The following is a 13498-nucleotide window of genomic DNA, read 5'->3' on the forward strand; positions in this document are numbered from 1 at the left end:
TGGTACAAGGGCCGTGATTTCCATTCTGTGTCGATTTCCAACAACAACAGCTTGTACAGAATGATAGCCACCTCGTATCTTTGAGTCAAATTCCGTCACCGGGGGTCCTAGGCGGTAAAAGCGGTGTCGCGGCCACAACTTGCGGGCTAGAACAGGCCCAAACTTTCTTCAATACTTCTCTTCAAAAATGAACGCCTGGAAAATAACCGCTCCTTGTCGTACGTATGGCCAGTAAATTTGAACCCCCCACTCTTTTCTGCCATTGGATACATCCTATCACATGACACAGCTGTGACACAGACGGGCCAAGGAAGTTCAACCTCCTTGGACGGACGGAGGCGTGCGCCCCATGGCGAGTACGAAATAACGCTGAATAAATTTACATCTTGCCTGCCAACGCATATCACCATAATTAACCCAAACAAACACGAGCAACACGAGAAGACACCGCCTGTGTGCACAAACTGTTCTTTCTCGACGCTTACTTGTAGATAAAGAAATAAACATATTTCGTACATTTACCTGTAGTAAGAACTGCTTGCCGTTTTATAGAGAAAACACAACTCACTGCACAAAACGCTATACCTACTACATCCTTATTCTTCAAGCAGAGGTTGAGTCGCGGAGATATTCATAGCAGTAGTCGGGATTTCTACCGTCTCTTAGCTCGAGTGTCAACTTGCCACAAAGAAAACAGGCGGCCTCACCCTGATTTAGACCCTGGAATTTCAGAACTTATATGCGGTATAAAATAAAAAGGAAAGGGTCTCCTCCTGTTCGCAGAAACTGCGCTTCAAACATGCCGTATGTTCAGCAGAAAAAGGCAACGTTTCCTAAAACCTTTGAGACGGTATTAGCTAATAGATAAAACGGGGGTAGTGCCCCCAAGTTTGCTTAAGCTACGCGGATTCAAAGATTAAACATGTCGTATGTTCAACAGAAATACGCAACATTTCATATACGTCTTGGCAACATATAAGCTAAACGGGGGAGGTCTCCCCTAGTTCGCTTAAACTGCGCGGATTCAAAGAATAAACATGTCGTAAGTTCAACAGAAATACGCAACATTTCATATACGTTTTGGCAGCATATAAGCTAAACGGGGGAGGTCTCCCCTAGTTCGCTTAAACTGCGCGGATTCAAAGATTAAACTTGCTGCATGTTTTACAGAAATACGCAACATTTTATATACGTCTTGGCAACATATAAGCTAAACGGGGGAGGTCTCCCCTAGTTCGCTTAAACTGCGCGGATTCAAAGATTAAACATGTCGTATGTTCAACAGAAATACGCAACATTTCATATACGTTTTGGCAACATATAAGCTAAACAAGGGAGGTCTCCCCTAGTTCGCTTAAACTGCGCGGATTCAAAGATTAAACATGTCGTATGTTCAACAGAAATACGCAACATTTCATATACGTCTTGGCAACATATAAGCTAAACGGGGGAGGTCTCCCCGTGTTCGCTTAAACTGCGCGGATTCAAAGATTAAACTTGTTGTATGTTTTACAGAAATACGCAACATTTCATATACGTCTTGGCAACATATAAGCTAAACAAGGGAGGTCTCCCCTAGTTCGCTTGAACTGCGCGGATTCAAAGATTAAACATGTCGTATGTTTTACAGAAATACGCAACATTTCATATACGTTTTGGCAACATATAAGCTAAACGGGGGAGGTCTCCCCTAGTTCGCTTAAACTGCGCGGATTCAAAGATTAAACATGTCGTATGTTCAACAGAAATACGCAACATTTCATATACGTCTTGGCAACATATAAGCTAAACAAGGGAGGTCTCCCCTAGTTCGCTTAAACTGCGCGGATTCAAAGATTAAACATGTCGTATGTTCAACAGAAATACGCAACATTTCATATACGTCTTGGCAACACATAAGGTAAACGGGGGAGGTCTCCCCTAGTTCGCTTAAACTGCGCGGATTTAAAGATTAAACATGTCGTATGTTCAACAGAAATAGGCAACATTTCATATACGTCTTGGCAACATATAAGCTAAACAAGGGAGGTCTCCCCTAGTTCGCTTAAACTGCGCGGATTCAAAGATTAAACATGTCGTATGTTCAAAAGAAATACGCAACATTTCATATACGTTTTGGCAACATATAAGCTAAACGGGGGAGGTCTCCCCTAGTTCGCTTAAACTGCGCGGATTCAAAGAATAAACATGTCGTATGTTCAAATGAAATACGCAACATTTCATATACGTCTTGGCAAATATATTAACGGGGGAGGTCTTCCCTTCTTTGCGTAAATGATGGTTCGAAATAAATCATATATATATGGCATCCTTCGGTCAATATTGACCATGGTATATGCAACATTTCATATAACGTAAAATAGCGCATATAAGCTAACCGTGAGAGGTTCTCCCCTGTTCGAATTAAACCTTGCGCACAGAAAGTTTGAATACGTCAAATGCTTTCGGAATAGCTAAAAAGCACAGAAGATGATTGCATTTGACTTTGTGTTGTATTGTATTTGTATTTGCTGAGGTATACATAACATTTTGTACCAGAAATCGCAATAATTTCCAGTTTTGACGGTAAATCTTGCCACTGTTATAAAACAGATGACGCAATGTTTTATCTAACACCAGACAAAGGCTTATTACATTTGACTTAGCCGGTTAACGTGTATTTTGTAACAGATCTAGAGAAACGGTATTTGCCCGTTTTGACAGAAAATATTTTTGAGACATTTAAGTTGTCTTTTCGGCATACTGAAATACATGTAAAATTCACGTAAAGAAACACAACAGATTAAGTTAGATTTACAAACGCTGAAATCTTCCGTAAATGCCAAATGTATGTTTCCGATGCCTTTGATAGGTCTTAAAATCTGCTGAAATATTTCTCCGCCTTTAAGGGCTTTATACGTATCTCTGAAACTTTGCTTAAAAAGTTGTTTTCGTGCTGTGTATGCTTGTTGTGCTTTTCGTGTATTGTAAATTATGACTTTAAGAAAAGCAGACTTTTGTAATCTAATGGATTTCTAATAGAGCATCAAAACATCATCCGGAATGCTGACGATGCCCGTACATCATAGTCATGTGATGGCGAAGAGCCTAAAGGAAATAATGAATATAAATTGAGCATGTCAAATGCAAATGCTCTTCTCGATTATGTGATCATGAACAATTGTTCGGTGATTGTACCTTGTACACAGCGTCCCTCTGCACAGGTCTGAACTCGGGAACTTCACAGTCCGTACATTTGGTCTCCAGGGACACAACCCTGCTGCCTGTGGGCTTCGTCCGGTCGTACTGAACCAGGATTCCTGCGGTGGGATTAGATGCTTAATCAGCCATGGAACAGTTCTAAGCTTTGATCCAACACATGGGAAACACTCGCCATGCATTTTCAGTCAATCTCGTCGACCTTCATCAGATGACTCACCGCTGTATTTCCTGTTCGCATCCTCGCATCAAATATAGTCTCCAGAGGATGCCATCCCAAAATAAATCTCATGTGGCATAACCAATCCAAGACGTTGGGTCACCAATCCAAGACGTCTTAAGTTACCTTGATCTCATCAGACACGTGAAGGAAACGTCCGTAGGACCATCGTTTTGGCTGCTCCTTTTTATTGTAATTTTGCTGGGTACCTTTTCAGTCTAGAGCTGGTTGTTTTATTTGCACACCCACTTAAGATACTTTTTTTCAAAAGATGGGGTCCCGAGACAAAATTGCTCTAAGTTACGACACTAAGACGTTACGTCACCAAGCCGTCACGTCACTAAGACATCTGGGGTATCCTTGCCGCTCACCTGACACCTGCAGAAACCTCCCGTAAGACCAGCCCGCCCCGGAGTGCTCGAACACGTCATACAGGTGTTCTCCGCGAAGCTCCACGATGTCAAACGTGTTACTGAAGGGAAGGGTGAACTGGACTGCCTCTATGTCAATCATTCCTTAAACACAACAAGAAAAATTGTTACTGAAGGGTGAACTGGACTGCCTCTATGTCAATCATTCCTTAAACAAGACAACAAAACGTTTTACTGAAGGGCAGGGTGAACAGGACTGCCTCTATGTCAATCATTCCTTCAAAAGGACAAGATAGTGATAGAATCGTAGACAGAGAATCTATCGACCTGTATCAGCCAAGACCAGGCTAGTTCATCTTTCGCTCCATAAAGCTTTACATTGTCTCAGTTCTGGAGTGTACAATACTCGAGTAGCCCTGTACCGGAACCTGACATGTACACAAGGAAAACAAACTGATGACTGGGAAAGTTGTGTCCTACCAAAGCGCATAACTCACCTTTTGGTATTGATGATCTGATGCCGTCACTGTTGTATATTGCCATGGCAACGTCGCTCCAGTAGAGTCCATCCGGGAACTGGATGTTCTGGTGCACCATGGCGTCAGTGATCAGGTTACCCATGTTACACTCCATCTGCAGAGAGCGATATCAGGTTACCCATGTTACACACCATCTGCAGAGGGCGATATCAGGTTACCCATGTTACACACCATCTGCAGAGGGCGATATCAGGTTACCCATGTTACACACCATCTGCAGAGGGCGATATCAGGTTACCCATGTTACACACCATCTGCAGAGGGCGATATCAGGTTACCCATGTTACACTCCATCTGCAGAGGGTGATATCAGGTTACCCATGTTACACTCCATCTGCAGAGAGCGATATCAGGTTACCCATGATGCACTCCATCTGCAGGGGGCGATATCAGGTTACCCATGTTACACTCCATCTGCAGAGGGCGATATCAGGTTACCCATGTTACACTCCATCTGCAGAGGACGATATCAGGTTACCCATGTTACACTCCATCTGCAGGAGGCGATATCAGGTTACCCATGTTACACTCCATCTGCAGAGGGCGATATCAGGTTACCCATGTTACACTCCATCTGCAGAGGGCGATATCAGGTTACCCATGTTACACTCCATCTGCAGAGGGCGATATCAGGTTACCCATGATACACTCCATCTGCAGAGGACGATATCAGGTTAGTCAAGTTAGGATTTAGTAGTCTTTATTGACCGTAGAGGGGACATATACATGTATAGTGCTCTGTATCCATGAAAAGTAAACCCCGTTGTCTCTAATTATATTAATAAACATCATCAGAACCGCCTTACCTCGGTGCATGTCTCATATTCCCCATTGAGAAGCACGTGTGTCCGCCCGATCACCTGACATGTGTTGTTCATCTGCGCCTTCAGAGCTTCGACCTCGGCCAGGATTTCTGGATCTGCAGGGTTGAGGGAGAGACATAAAGCTTGCATCCATTCATTCATTCATTCATTCATTCGTTCGTTCGTTCGTTCGTTCATTCATTCACTCATTCGTTCGTTCGTTCATTCATTCATATGTACCCATTCACAACAATAGCTACCCTGCCTTTTGCACGGAGATGTCTTGTAGAACCAGTTTCCGTCCCATTCACTCACTCACTCACTCACTCACTCACTCACTCACTCACTCACTCACTCACTCACTCACTCACTCACTCACTCACTCACTCACTCACTCACTCACTCACTCACTCACTCACTCACTCACTCACTCACTCACTCACTCACTCACTCACTCACTCACTCACCCACCCACTCACTCACTCACTCACTCACACACTCACTCACTCACTCACTCACTCACCCACCCACCCACTCACTCACTCACTCACTCAATCACTCACTCACTCACTCACTCACTCACCCACTCATTCATTCATCTATCCAATTCATTTACAGCACTAGTTACCTACCCTTCGGCACGGAGCTGTCCAGTATTACCGGGTTGCCGTCCCAGCGCACGAGGTCCCCGGCGGAGTCCCACTCCAGGCGGAGGTACCCGAGGTATTTTCCGTAGGCGTGGGCCTGCACCACGGGCACCTCGCGCCCTGGGTCCACCTGGGAACTCACCACCCGAGGGTACGGTCCCACAGGCACCTCGGAAGATGGTGGGTCACCTTGTAAGGGTGGGAAACAACAACAGCGTCAGTATGAAAGTCTGTGTTGGCAGATGGTATTTTTAAAGTGTTCTTTATCTGTTTCGAGTGGAGAGACGGGGTCTGGATCCGGAGTTGCGCCTATCTGTTTGTAGTACGTGCACACGTTGTCTCTTATCTATTTAGTTATAACTATGATTTACCGGTTACACAGCCTTTTACCTCCCCAACCGAAGTCATCAGGCGCTCATTTTACACCAGAGTGGAGTGAGGAAAGTCGTGTTAAGTAGTGCCTTTTCCAAGGGCACAAGATCGGTAGCACGACAGGATAACCAAGATTCTGGGTTCTGGGCCAAATAACTTGCGGTTGTGCCACACGAGCTCATTTTGTTTCTATTAGTTTGGCTTCTTCTGGATGCATAAACCAATAATACTCAGGACACGTGATTTCAAAGACACGTGATTTGTAATCTTGCCATTCTCCTACACTGAGACATCCAACTGCGCCAGCAAACCACCTGTTGTCTGTAACAGTAACAGGTGGTTTGCTAGCGAACCGTCTGTTGTCTGTAACAGTAACAGGTGGTTTGCTAGCGAACCGTCTGTTGTCTGTAACAGTAACAGGTGGTTTGATAGCGAACCGTCTGTTGTCTGTAACAGTAACAGGTGGTTTGATAGCGAACCGTCTGTTGTCTCTAACAGTAACAGGTGGTTTGTTAGCGAACCGTCTGTTGTCTGTAACAGTAACAGGTGGTTTGATAGCGAACCGTCTGTTGTCTGTAACAGTAACAGGTGGTTTGCTAGCGAACTGCCTGTTGTCTGTAATAGTAACAGGCGGTTTGCTAGCGACGTTGGATGTCTCTGCGCGCGTAGGAGAATGAATCTTATATAATACAAGCGAGGCCTCAGCGAACTCACCGTTGTACAGAAAGGTGTTAGTGTGACCTCCCACCACCAGGTCAACTCCCGACACCCTCTGCGCCACCTCCAGGTCCTTGTAGTACCCAGCATGCCCCAGCGCGATGATCTTGTTGACCCCTTGACCCTGGAGGTTCGTCACCTCCGCTTGCACCGAATCCACCTCGTCCAGAAAGACCAGGTTCCCTTAAGAAGGTTGTGAAAATTTATGATATGGTCAATTTTAAGATTTGATTAGGTCCTTTACGAAGAATTATGGCGCATTGCCTACACGGGGCATATTGTGCTTGGGTTGAGTGAGGACCCATTATTACCATTATATGTCATTTTGCTTTTTATCGGCTTGACTGTTTTGTCACGACCTGGCGAGGATGAAGTGCTGTTGACCGCTCACACCAGGTTCTTACCGAAGTCTATGATCCAGCACCTCCATGGAAAGGCCTGGTAGAGGCTAAATCAGATGCGAGGCCTTCAGGGTCATCCATAAAGCCAAGAATGCAAGGTGAAACAAAGTTTGTACTTCCGAAGATAATTTCATAGGTTGGTAGAATATAGGATATCTCTTGTACACAACCAGGTTAAACTTACTTGCTTACGTTTCTGTGTCTACCGAATTCTCCCATATCAAATTTTGTACTTCCTAATATCTTCAGTACCTACCGGTAGATCCCGTGATAGCGGGTGTGTTCTCCAGGATATACCTGACTATCCCGACCCTCTCCCCGCCTATGTTCTATAGTACTTACCGGTGGATCCGGTGATATCGGGTGTGTTTTCCAGTATATAGCCGACTATGCCGACCCTCTCCCCGCCTATGTTCTATAGTACTTACCGGTAGATCCCGTGATAGCGGGTGTGTTCTCCAGGATATACCTGACTATCCCGACCCTCTCCCCGCCTATGTTCTATAGTACTTACCGGTGGATCCGGTGATATCGGGTGTGTTTTCCAGTATGTACCCGACTATGCCGACCCTCTCCCCGCCTACGTCCAGCACCACAGACGGTAGGATCAGCCCCTGAAGCTCTGGCTCGCCCGAGGTGTCAATGTTACAGGCCAGCATCGGGAACGTCACGTTCCGCAGGAAGGGGACCAGGCCGGAGATGCCGTTGTCGAACTCGTGGTTTCCTATGGCCTTAAAAAGAGAAGTTTTCAGATTGTTAGTATATTCTTTATTTGCAAATCTATGCCCGTAGGCTAATTGCAAGGGTAAAGGAAGTCTCCAAGCAGACCCTACGGTGCCTTATAGATAGTATCGAAGCTGGCCAAAGCTAAGAGTGTAGCCGGCCAAAGGGAGTCAAACGGGCACCGGAGGTCTGCAGGCACTGAAACAGGGTGGAGCATTTCTATTCAACGATGGTGTTGCTGTTCCACCCTGTAGCCATCTGCCGCTATACTCCTTTGCCAGCTTTGATGTTATATCTAAGGCACCGTAGGGTCTGCTGCTGCTTGTAGACTAGAGGGTTAATAGAACGCCTTGGCCGAATAACGCCGTATACAATCTATCTGGAGGGAAAATCGCACTCCTCTTTGTCACACCCGATTAACAATAAAGACAATTTAGTCAGGGAGGTTGTTTCCCAAATCTTCGATTTATAAACTATATCTACAAACAACCATGCAGTGTCTCTTAACCAAACAAAATGGCGTACTACGGACTATCTAATTAAGATACCATTCAGGATTGGGAAAGGTTGATGACCTCCTTATATAAGGTACATTTACTGACAAGAAGATAGAATTTACAGCAATTTACCATGGCGTCATATTGCAGTTTGTTCATGAACCGCGAGGAGGCGAGGCCCTTGAACTGCAGGAACCAGGGCGTTCCCTGGAACTCGTCTCCTCCGTCTAGCAGCAACACGTGGTTCTCGGTGCGACGTATCTCCTTAACCTGTGGGGTTGGTGGATTCGCTTTTTAATGCCAGTACGTAACTCACAAGGCCCCTATCTGTATCTGTATCTATATAGCCGGTATAGCCGCCCTCCGGCGTATCACACCAGTTTCTGTATCTGTATCTATATAGCCGGTATAACCGCCCTTCGGCGTAACACATCAGCTTCTGTATCTGTATCTATATAGCCGGTATAACCGCCCTTCTGCGTAACACACCAGCTTCGCAGGCACGCGGCGCGGCAGCAGCTGGTTATATCACACTGAACGACCCGTCGACGTCACATATATCTTTTGCACGTTCTTCAAAACTATCCAGAGAAGATGCCCCTACTGTGCTTGGTGATAACATATTTCATTCTACGATAGTTCTGGGAAAATACGAATTTTTGAACACATCAATCCTAGGTTAGTAACTCTGGTATTTGAAGGCATGACTGTTTCTTGTTCTTTTTTAAGCTGGTATTAGATACTTATCAGTCGGTACGTCCACTACCTATTTTCCAAGCAGAGGGTTTAAGCCTACGTCACATTTCCAAACCCTGTTGGTTTAAGTGCGCTGAAATTGTGCTACTCTGTATAATTACGAGTTATAGACGTAGCTATGTGGTGCACAGGTGTGCACATATGTGTTTGTATTTCATCAGTCTGTATTTGTCTAATTTTGTTCCTTTCAAGTTATGAAGTTTTGGGTCCGCCACATGTGTCTATAGGTTTACGACAACAGCATACACATTGAGGGCATTCTTGGGTCAGCAGTACCGTGTCTCAGTTCGTGTCTCAGAAAAGTCAGCTGTTTTCTGATGGCCAATAAGGCTTTCGTAAGACGATTGATTCTATCACAGAAAAATAATTGGCATCAAAATATATTAGCCAACCAGAGACAATGTCCTTCGTGTCAAGACACATGTTTGGCATGAACTGTAGATGGACGAAAATATAATGGATATCGATCATCACCTACTACATCTTTGGCATAGACAAACACATATATTTTTTAAAATCTACTTATGTCTTGTCCCGACTTTATATCTACGAAGAACAGGAGTAAGACAACATAGAATCTGTCCATTTGAAATGGGAGGCACAAGCAAAGAAATCTACGTAGTTACTTTGCACCTAAACGAACATCACTGATGAAGGGGTTAGCTGGCAAAGTGTTAGGGCTTCCATGGCTTGCATTGAAATTTAGTTAGTTGTTTAATTGCGTATCATTGAATACGGTTAGGAACGTCTACATCAGATTGGTTTAATCACAGCTTACAGCTGGACCTGCATGTGCCAAAACTCTTTTCAGCAGTTCAATCGCGCTGCCCGCCGCGTGCCTGTGTGGTGAGATTGTCACCACGAAGGATGTTGATACAAGATTAGAAGGTTTGCAGATCCGGGTGTTTGCTACACAAGGCAGTCGGGGTAGGGGTGGTGGTCTTCTTAAGGGGCTCTATGGGTCGGCTTCTGGGGTTCTTAGGTATTCGTAGCCTCCGTAGCAGGCTCTCTGAGGCTTTTTTTGGCTGATATTCCTCTGGGAGAAAGAATGTGCCAATACTGTAACTTGAATAAGATAGAGGATGAGTGTCACTTTATTGTTGACTGTACTTTATACAACAACGAAAGAAACGTCCTTTTTGAAAATATACAACATATGTTCCCAAATTTCCGATACTTGAATACCACGGAAAAATTCATATTTCTCATGCAATTAGATAAACCATACATTATTGATTCCATCTGTCCTTATGTTTATAACTGTTTTAAGAAGCGAGAAGAAGTTGAACTTGTACATATTTGAATGTATTAGCATATGTAGAGATGATAAGATACCTTTTTTTTGTCAAAATTGTACCTTATCACTAGCGCTACGACCTGTACTTAGCTTGTTTGAGCACAAATGTACAATAAAGGTCATTCATTCATTCAATAAACTTTTGCTGGTCATTTATTTTTGTACTGGATCGCTGATTGTACTGCCAACACGAACGTGCCTTTCGGGTCATGCACCCATAGTGCCTATAGCTACGTATACGTCCTCAGACTAACAGCACTAGGACTGCAATGGCTACTGCTGTGCATCAGGCTTGTAAGGTCTGGGATAAAACTCCCAGCCCCAAAATGGCTATCGACAAAAACGGTCCAACAGCAGTGGCAAAGAGATCACGAACAGTCACAAAACAAGCATTTCCAAAGGTTAAAGATATTGGAGATCGTCTCTCTTAAGAAGTGTGTCCTTACTGTGATTATTAACAAAATACGCAGGACATGTACAGCTCTGTACTGTATCCTGCCCAATCTTATCAACCTATTAGCCTTATCACTCAGTATGGACTCCCTCTCTCAGGCAGTATGGCCAGTAACGTCAGGTGTTTGCCGTGGCTGTGTGCTGAGTGTAGCTATGTTCCCATAAGTGGGTCGCAATGGTGCCAAATGAAGATGCCGTGATTGTGGTTGTTGTTTTTAGTCCCGCGCAGATTAACAGCATGCTATCGGTACCGTGTGCGGACAGTTGGTATAATTGACTATTTATGATGTTTGTTATCTGGGAAGATGTTGACAAAATGAAGGACAAGTTCGGTTATGGGCCACCTAGCGATCTTCTCGTGTTGCTGCAACAGAACTGTCGGATTCCGTATCTTAGCTCGCCATATTCGTCGTACCACAGCTACTTGGTTTGTCGGACGGTCGAGGTTGTGTGGTATGATGGGCCAGAATGGTATGACAGTTAACATTTATTTTAGCATTTTTGCTTAGTTTTGTCAAGGATAAAAGCTTCTTGGTTTTGTGCATAGTCTTTTTTGATCATCCATACAGATCGATGCTGTTTCTGGGTCTATGGAAAATGATGAAAACTTTCAGGCATCATTAGTAGATCAATAACAACCGAAAACATGGACAAACCACACCTCTTTTGAAAGATTAATCGTCACCAACACGACTAGTACCTACCTTGGTCGCCATCCTCGCCACCCCACCGTAGCACTCTCCGGCCGCGGCCTCGGCGGCAGAGCAGCCCCCGCCCGTAGTGTCCGCCTCCTCGATCCGAGAGTGGACATCGTTCGTGTGCAGGACGGTCAACTCCAGTCCACGGGTAGAAACCAGCAAGGAGAGAAGAACCAAGACCTCTCTACATCTGTGCAGCGCCATGTCGTGTTCCTGTGGACTTTACACACGCACTATATAGCCCGTTACCAGCCCACCGCGATCTCCCCGTGACCTCCTCGGTACTGGAAGCGTTACCCGGCCGCCGGGGTCTAGTTGCACGCTCCGGTGGATTTTAACGGGCAAAAATCTGCTCTACGGGCTGTCAGATAAAGACAAATGACTGCTTGGGTAAACGCCCCTATGCTGTGTGTGTGAGAGAATGGTACCACATTATACATTAACACACGAGTGTTGTGAGGATAAAGAAAGCTTTGTATGAGTTGTTTATTCTTTACTCTTCAACATGAGTGGAAGGGGTGACACCATTTGGCCATGGGGTGCCACTGGAAATTATTTGTTTTGTCTTTTTGATAACAATATTTGTTTCCTTGCTTTTGTTGATAAGCTATTGGCATGACATCAACTCGCATAATTCCACTCGGTGCCATGATACTGCCAAGTTGTTATAGAGGCCTTCTCAAGATGTCTTGAAACGTATTTGGTCATGGGGTGCCACTGCAAATTATTTATCTTGATAACAATATTTGTTTCCTTACTTTCCATGATAAAAAAAAATCATAAACTATTGGCATGACATCAACTCGCATAATTCCACTAGGTGTCATTATACTGCAAAGGTATTACAACACTTGTTATAGATGCCTTCTCAAGATTGTATTAAAAACCTAAATATCTGAGGAGTATTACCTCAGGATTATCGATGTTGCATTGGTACATCTCTTTAAATTTATGTATTTTTCTCATGTGGTGGCACATGTATTATTACTCTCAAAGCAGAGGTTAGGCTCCGGCTGTTTTTTAGTCGTTTTTATCTGGCGTTCTATTTTTTATTTTCTCTTGCTGTGTTAAAACCTAACGTTGGCTGGCGTACTTCAAGAAAAAATGACAAAATAGAAAGCCCGATAAAAACGACTAAAAAAACGTTAAAAAAACGGCCGGAGCCTAACCTCTGCTTGGAGAGTGATGTATTATGGCATCCAGTGAAATACTAATAGATAGAAGCTACCGAGGCGTTCCTTACGTTTAGAGCTGAACAATGACTGGACAATCTCGGTCTTGTCGAAGAACACGCCCATAAAAACATTGAAGTGCACATAGAGTGCCTTCAAAAGGATTCCCTCTGCACCAAGGCACGGACGATTGTGACCTTGGTAAAAATAAGATTAGTTATTGATTAAAACCGGAAATGCAAACAGAGATTTGCGGGGGGAAGTAGAGGATACATGACTAAAAAAAACACAAGAAACAAATAAAAGCTAATGTAGACTTTGCCTGTCATGATTCCCCAATGGGAGGTAGATCACTAGGGTAAAATATGGTTAGTTCCTGACTGGCAGAGGAGGACACGAACTTGGGTCAACAGCGGTCAACGACCTGTCGAGGCGACTTCCCCAGCTTCCATTGTTACACGATGCTTAAGCTAACGACATTTCCACACCGGGTTCCGGCCGGACTGTTTGTGACACACACAAAAAATAGAAATGTATATGTGGAAATATACACAAATAATGCCCACGTAATGCCCACGGCTTTTCTCTTTACGTCTGGTGTAGTTTGATGACTTTCAAATCATACTTCTCGTTT

General features: G+C 44.3%; 1 protein-coding gene across 1 annotated transcript in view; it reads right to left on the reverse strand.

Annotated features, from left to right (window-relative positions):
- The window catches only part of LOC118430864 (snake venom 5'-nucleotidase-like), a 14580-nt gene extending 2362 nt beyond the window's left edge, over positions 1 to 12218 (reverse strand). Inside the window, exons 1-9 of the mRNA XM_035841899.1 lie at positions 11699 to 12218; positions 8621 to 8758; positions 7783 to 7999; positions 6865 to 7050; positions 5764 to 5967; positions 5135 to 5247; positions 4287 to 4422; positions 3790 to 3933; positions 3178 to 3299 (exon numbers count right to left, since the gene is read on the reverse strand). Coding sequence (XP_035697792.1) covers positions 3178 to 3299; positions 3790 to 3933; positions 4287 to 4422; positions 5135 to 5247; positions 5764 to 5967; positions 6865 to 7050; positions 7783 to 7999; positions 8621 to 8758; positions 11699 to 11896 — 1458 coding nt within the window. The 5' untranslated portion in view covers positions 11897 to 12218. The remainder of the gene's footprint in view (positions 1 to 3177; positions 3300 to 3789; positions 3934 to 4286; positions 4423 to 5134; positions 5248 to 5763; positions 5968 to 6864; positions 7051 to 7782; positions 8000 to 8620; positions 8759 to 11698) is intronic.
- Between the last annotated feature and the right edge of the window lie 1280 nt (positions 12219 to 13498).

The sequence above is a fragment of the Branchiostoma floridae genome, chromosome 14 (assembly GCF_000003815.2).
Source record: "Branchiostoma floridae strain S238N-H82 chromosome 14, Bfl_VNyyK, whole genome shotgun sequence".
NCBI lineage: Eukaryota > Metazoa > Chordata > Leptocardii > Amphioxiformes > Branchiostomatidae > Branchiostoma > Branchiostoma floridae.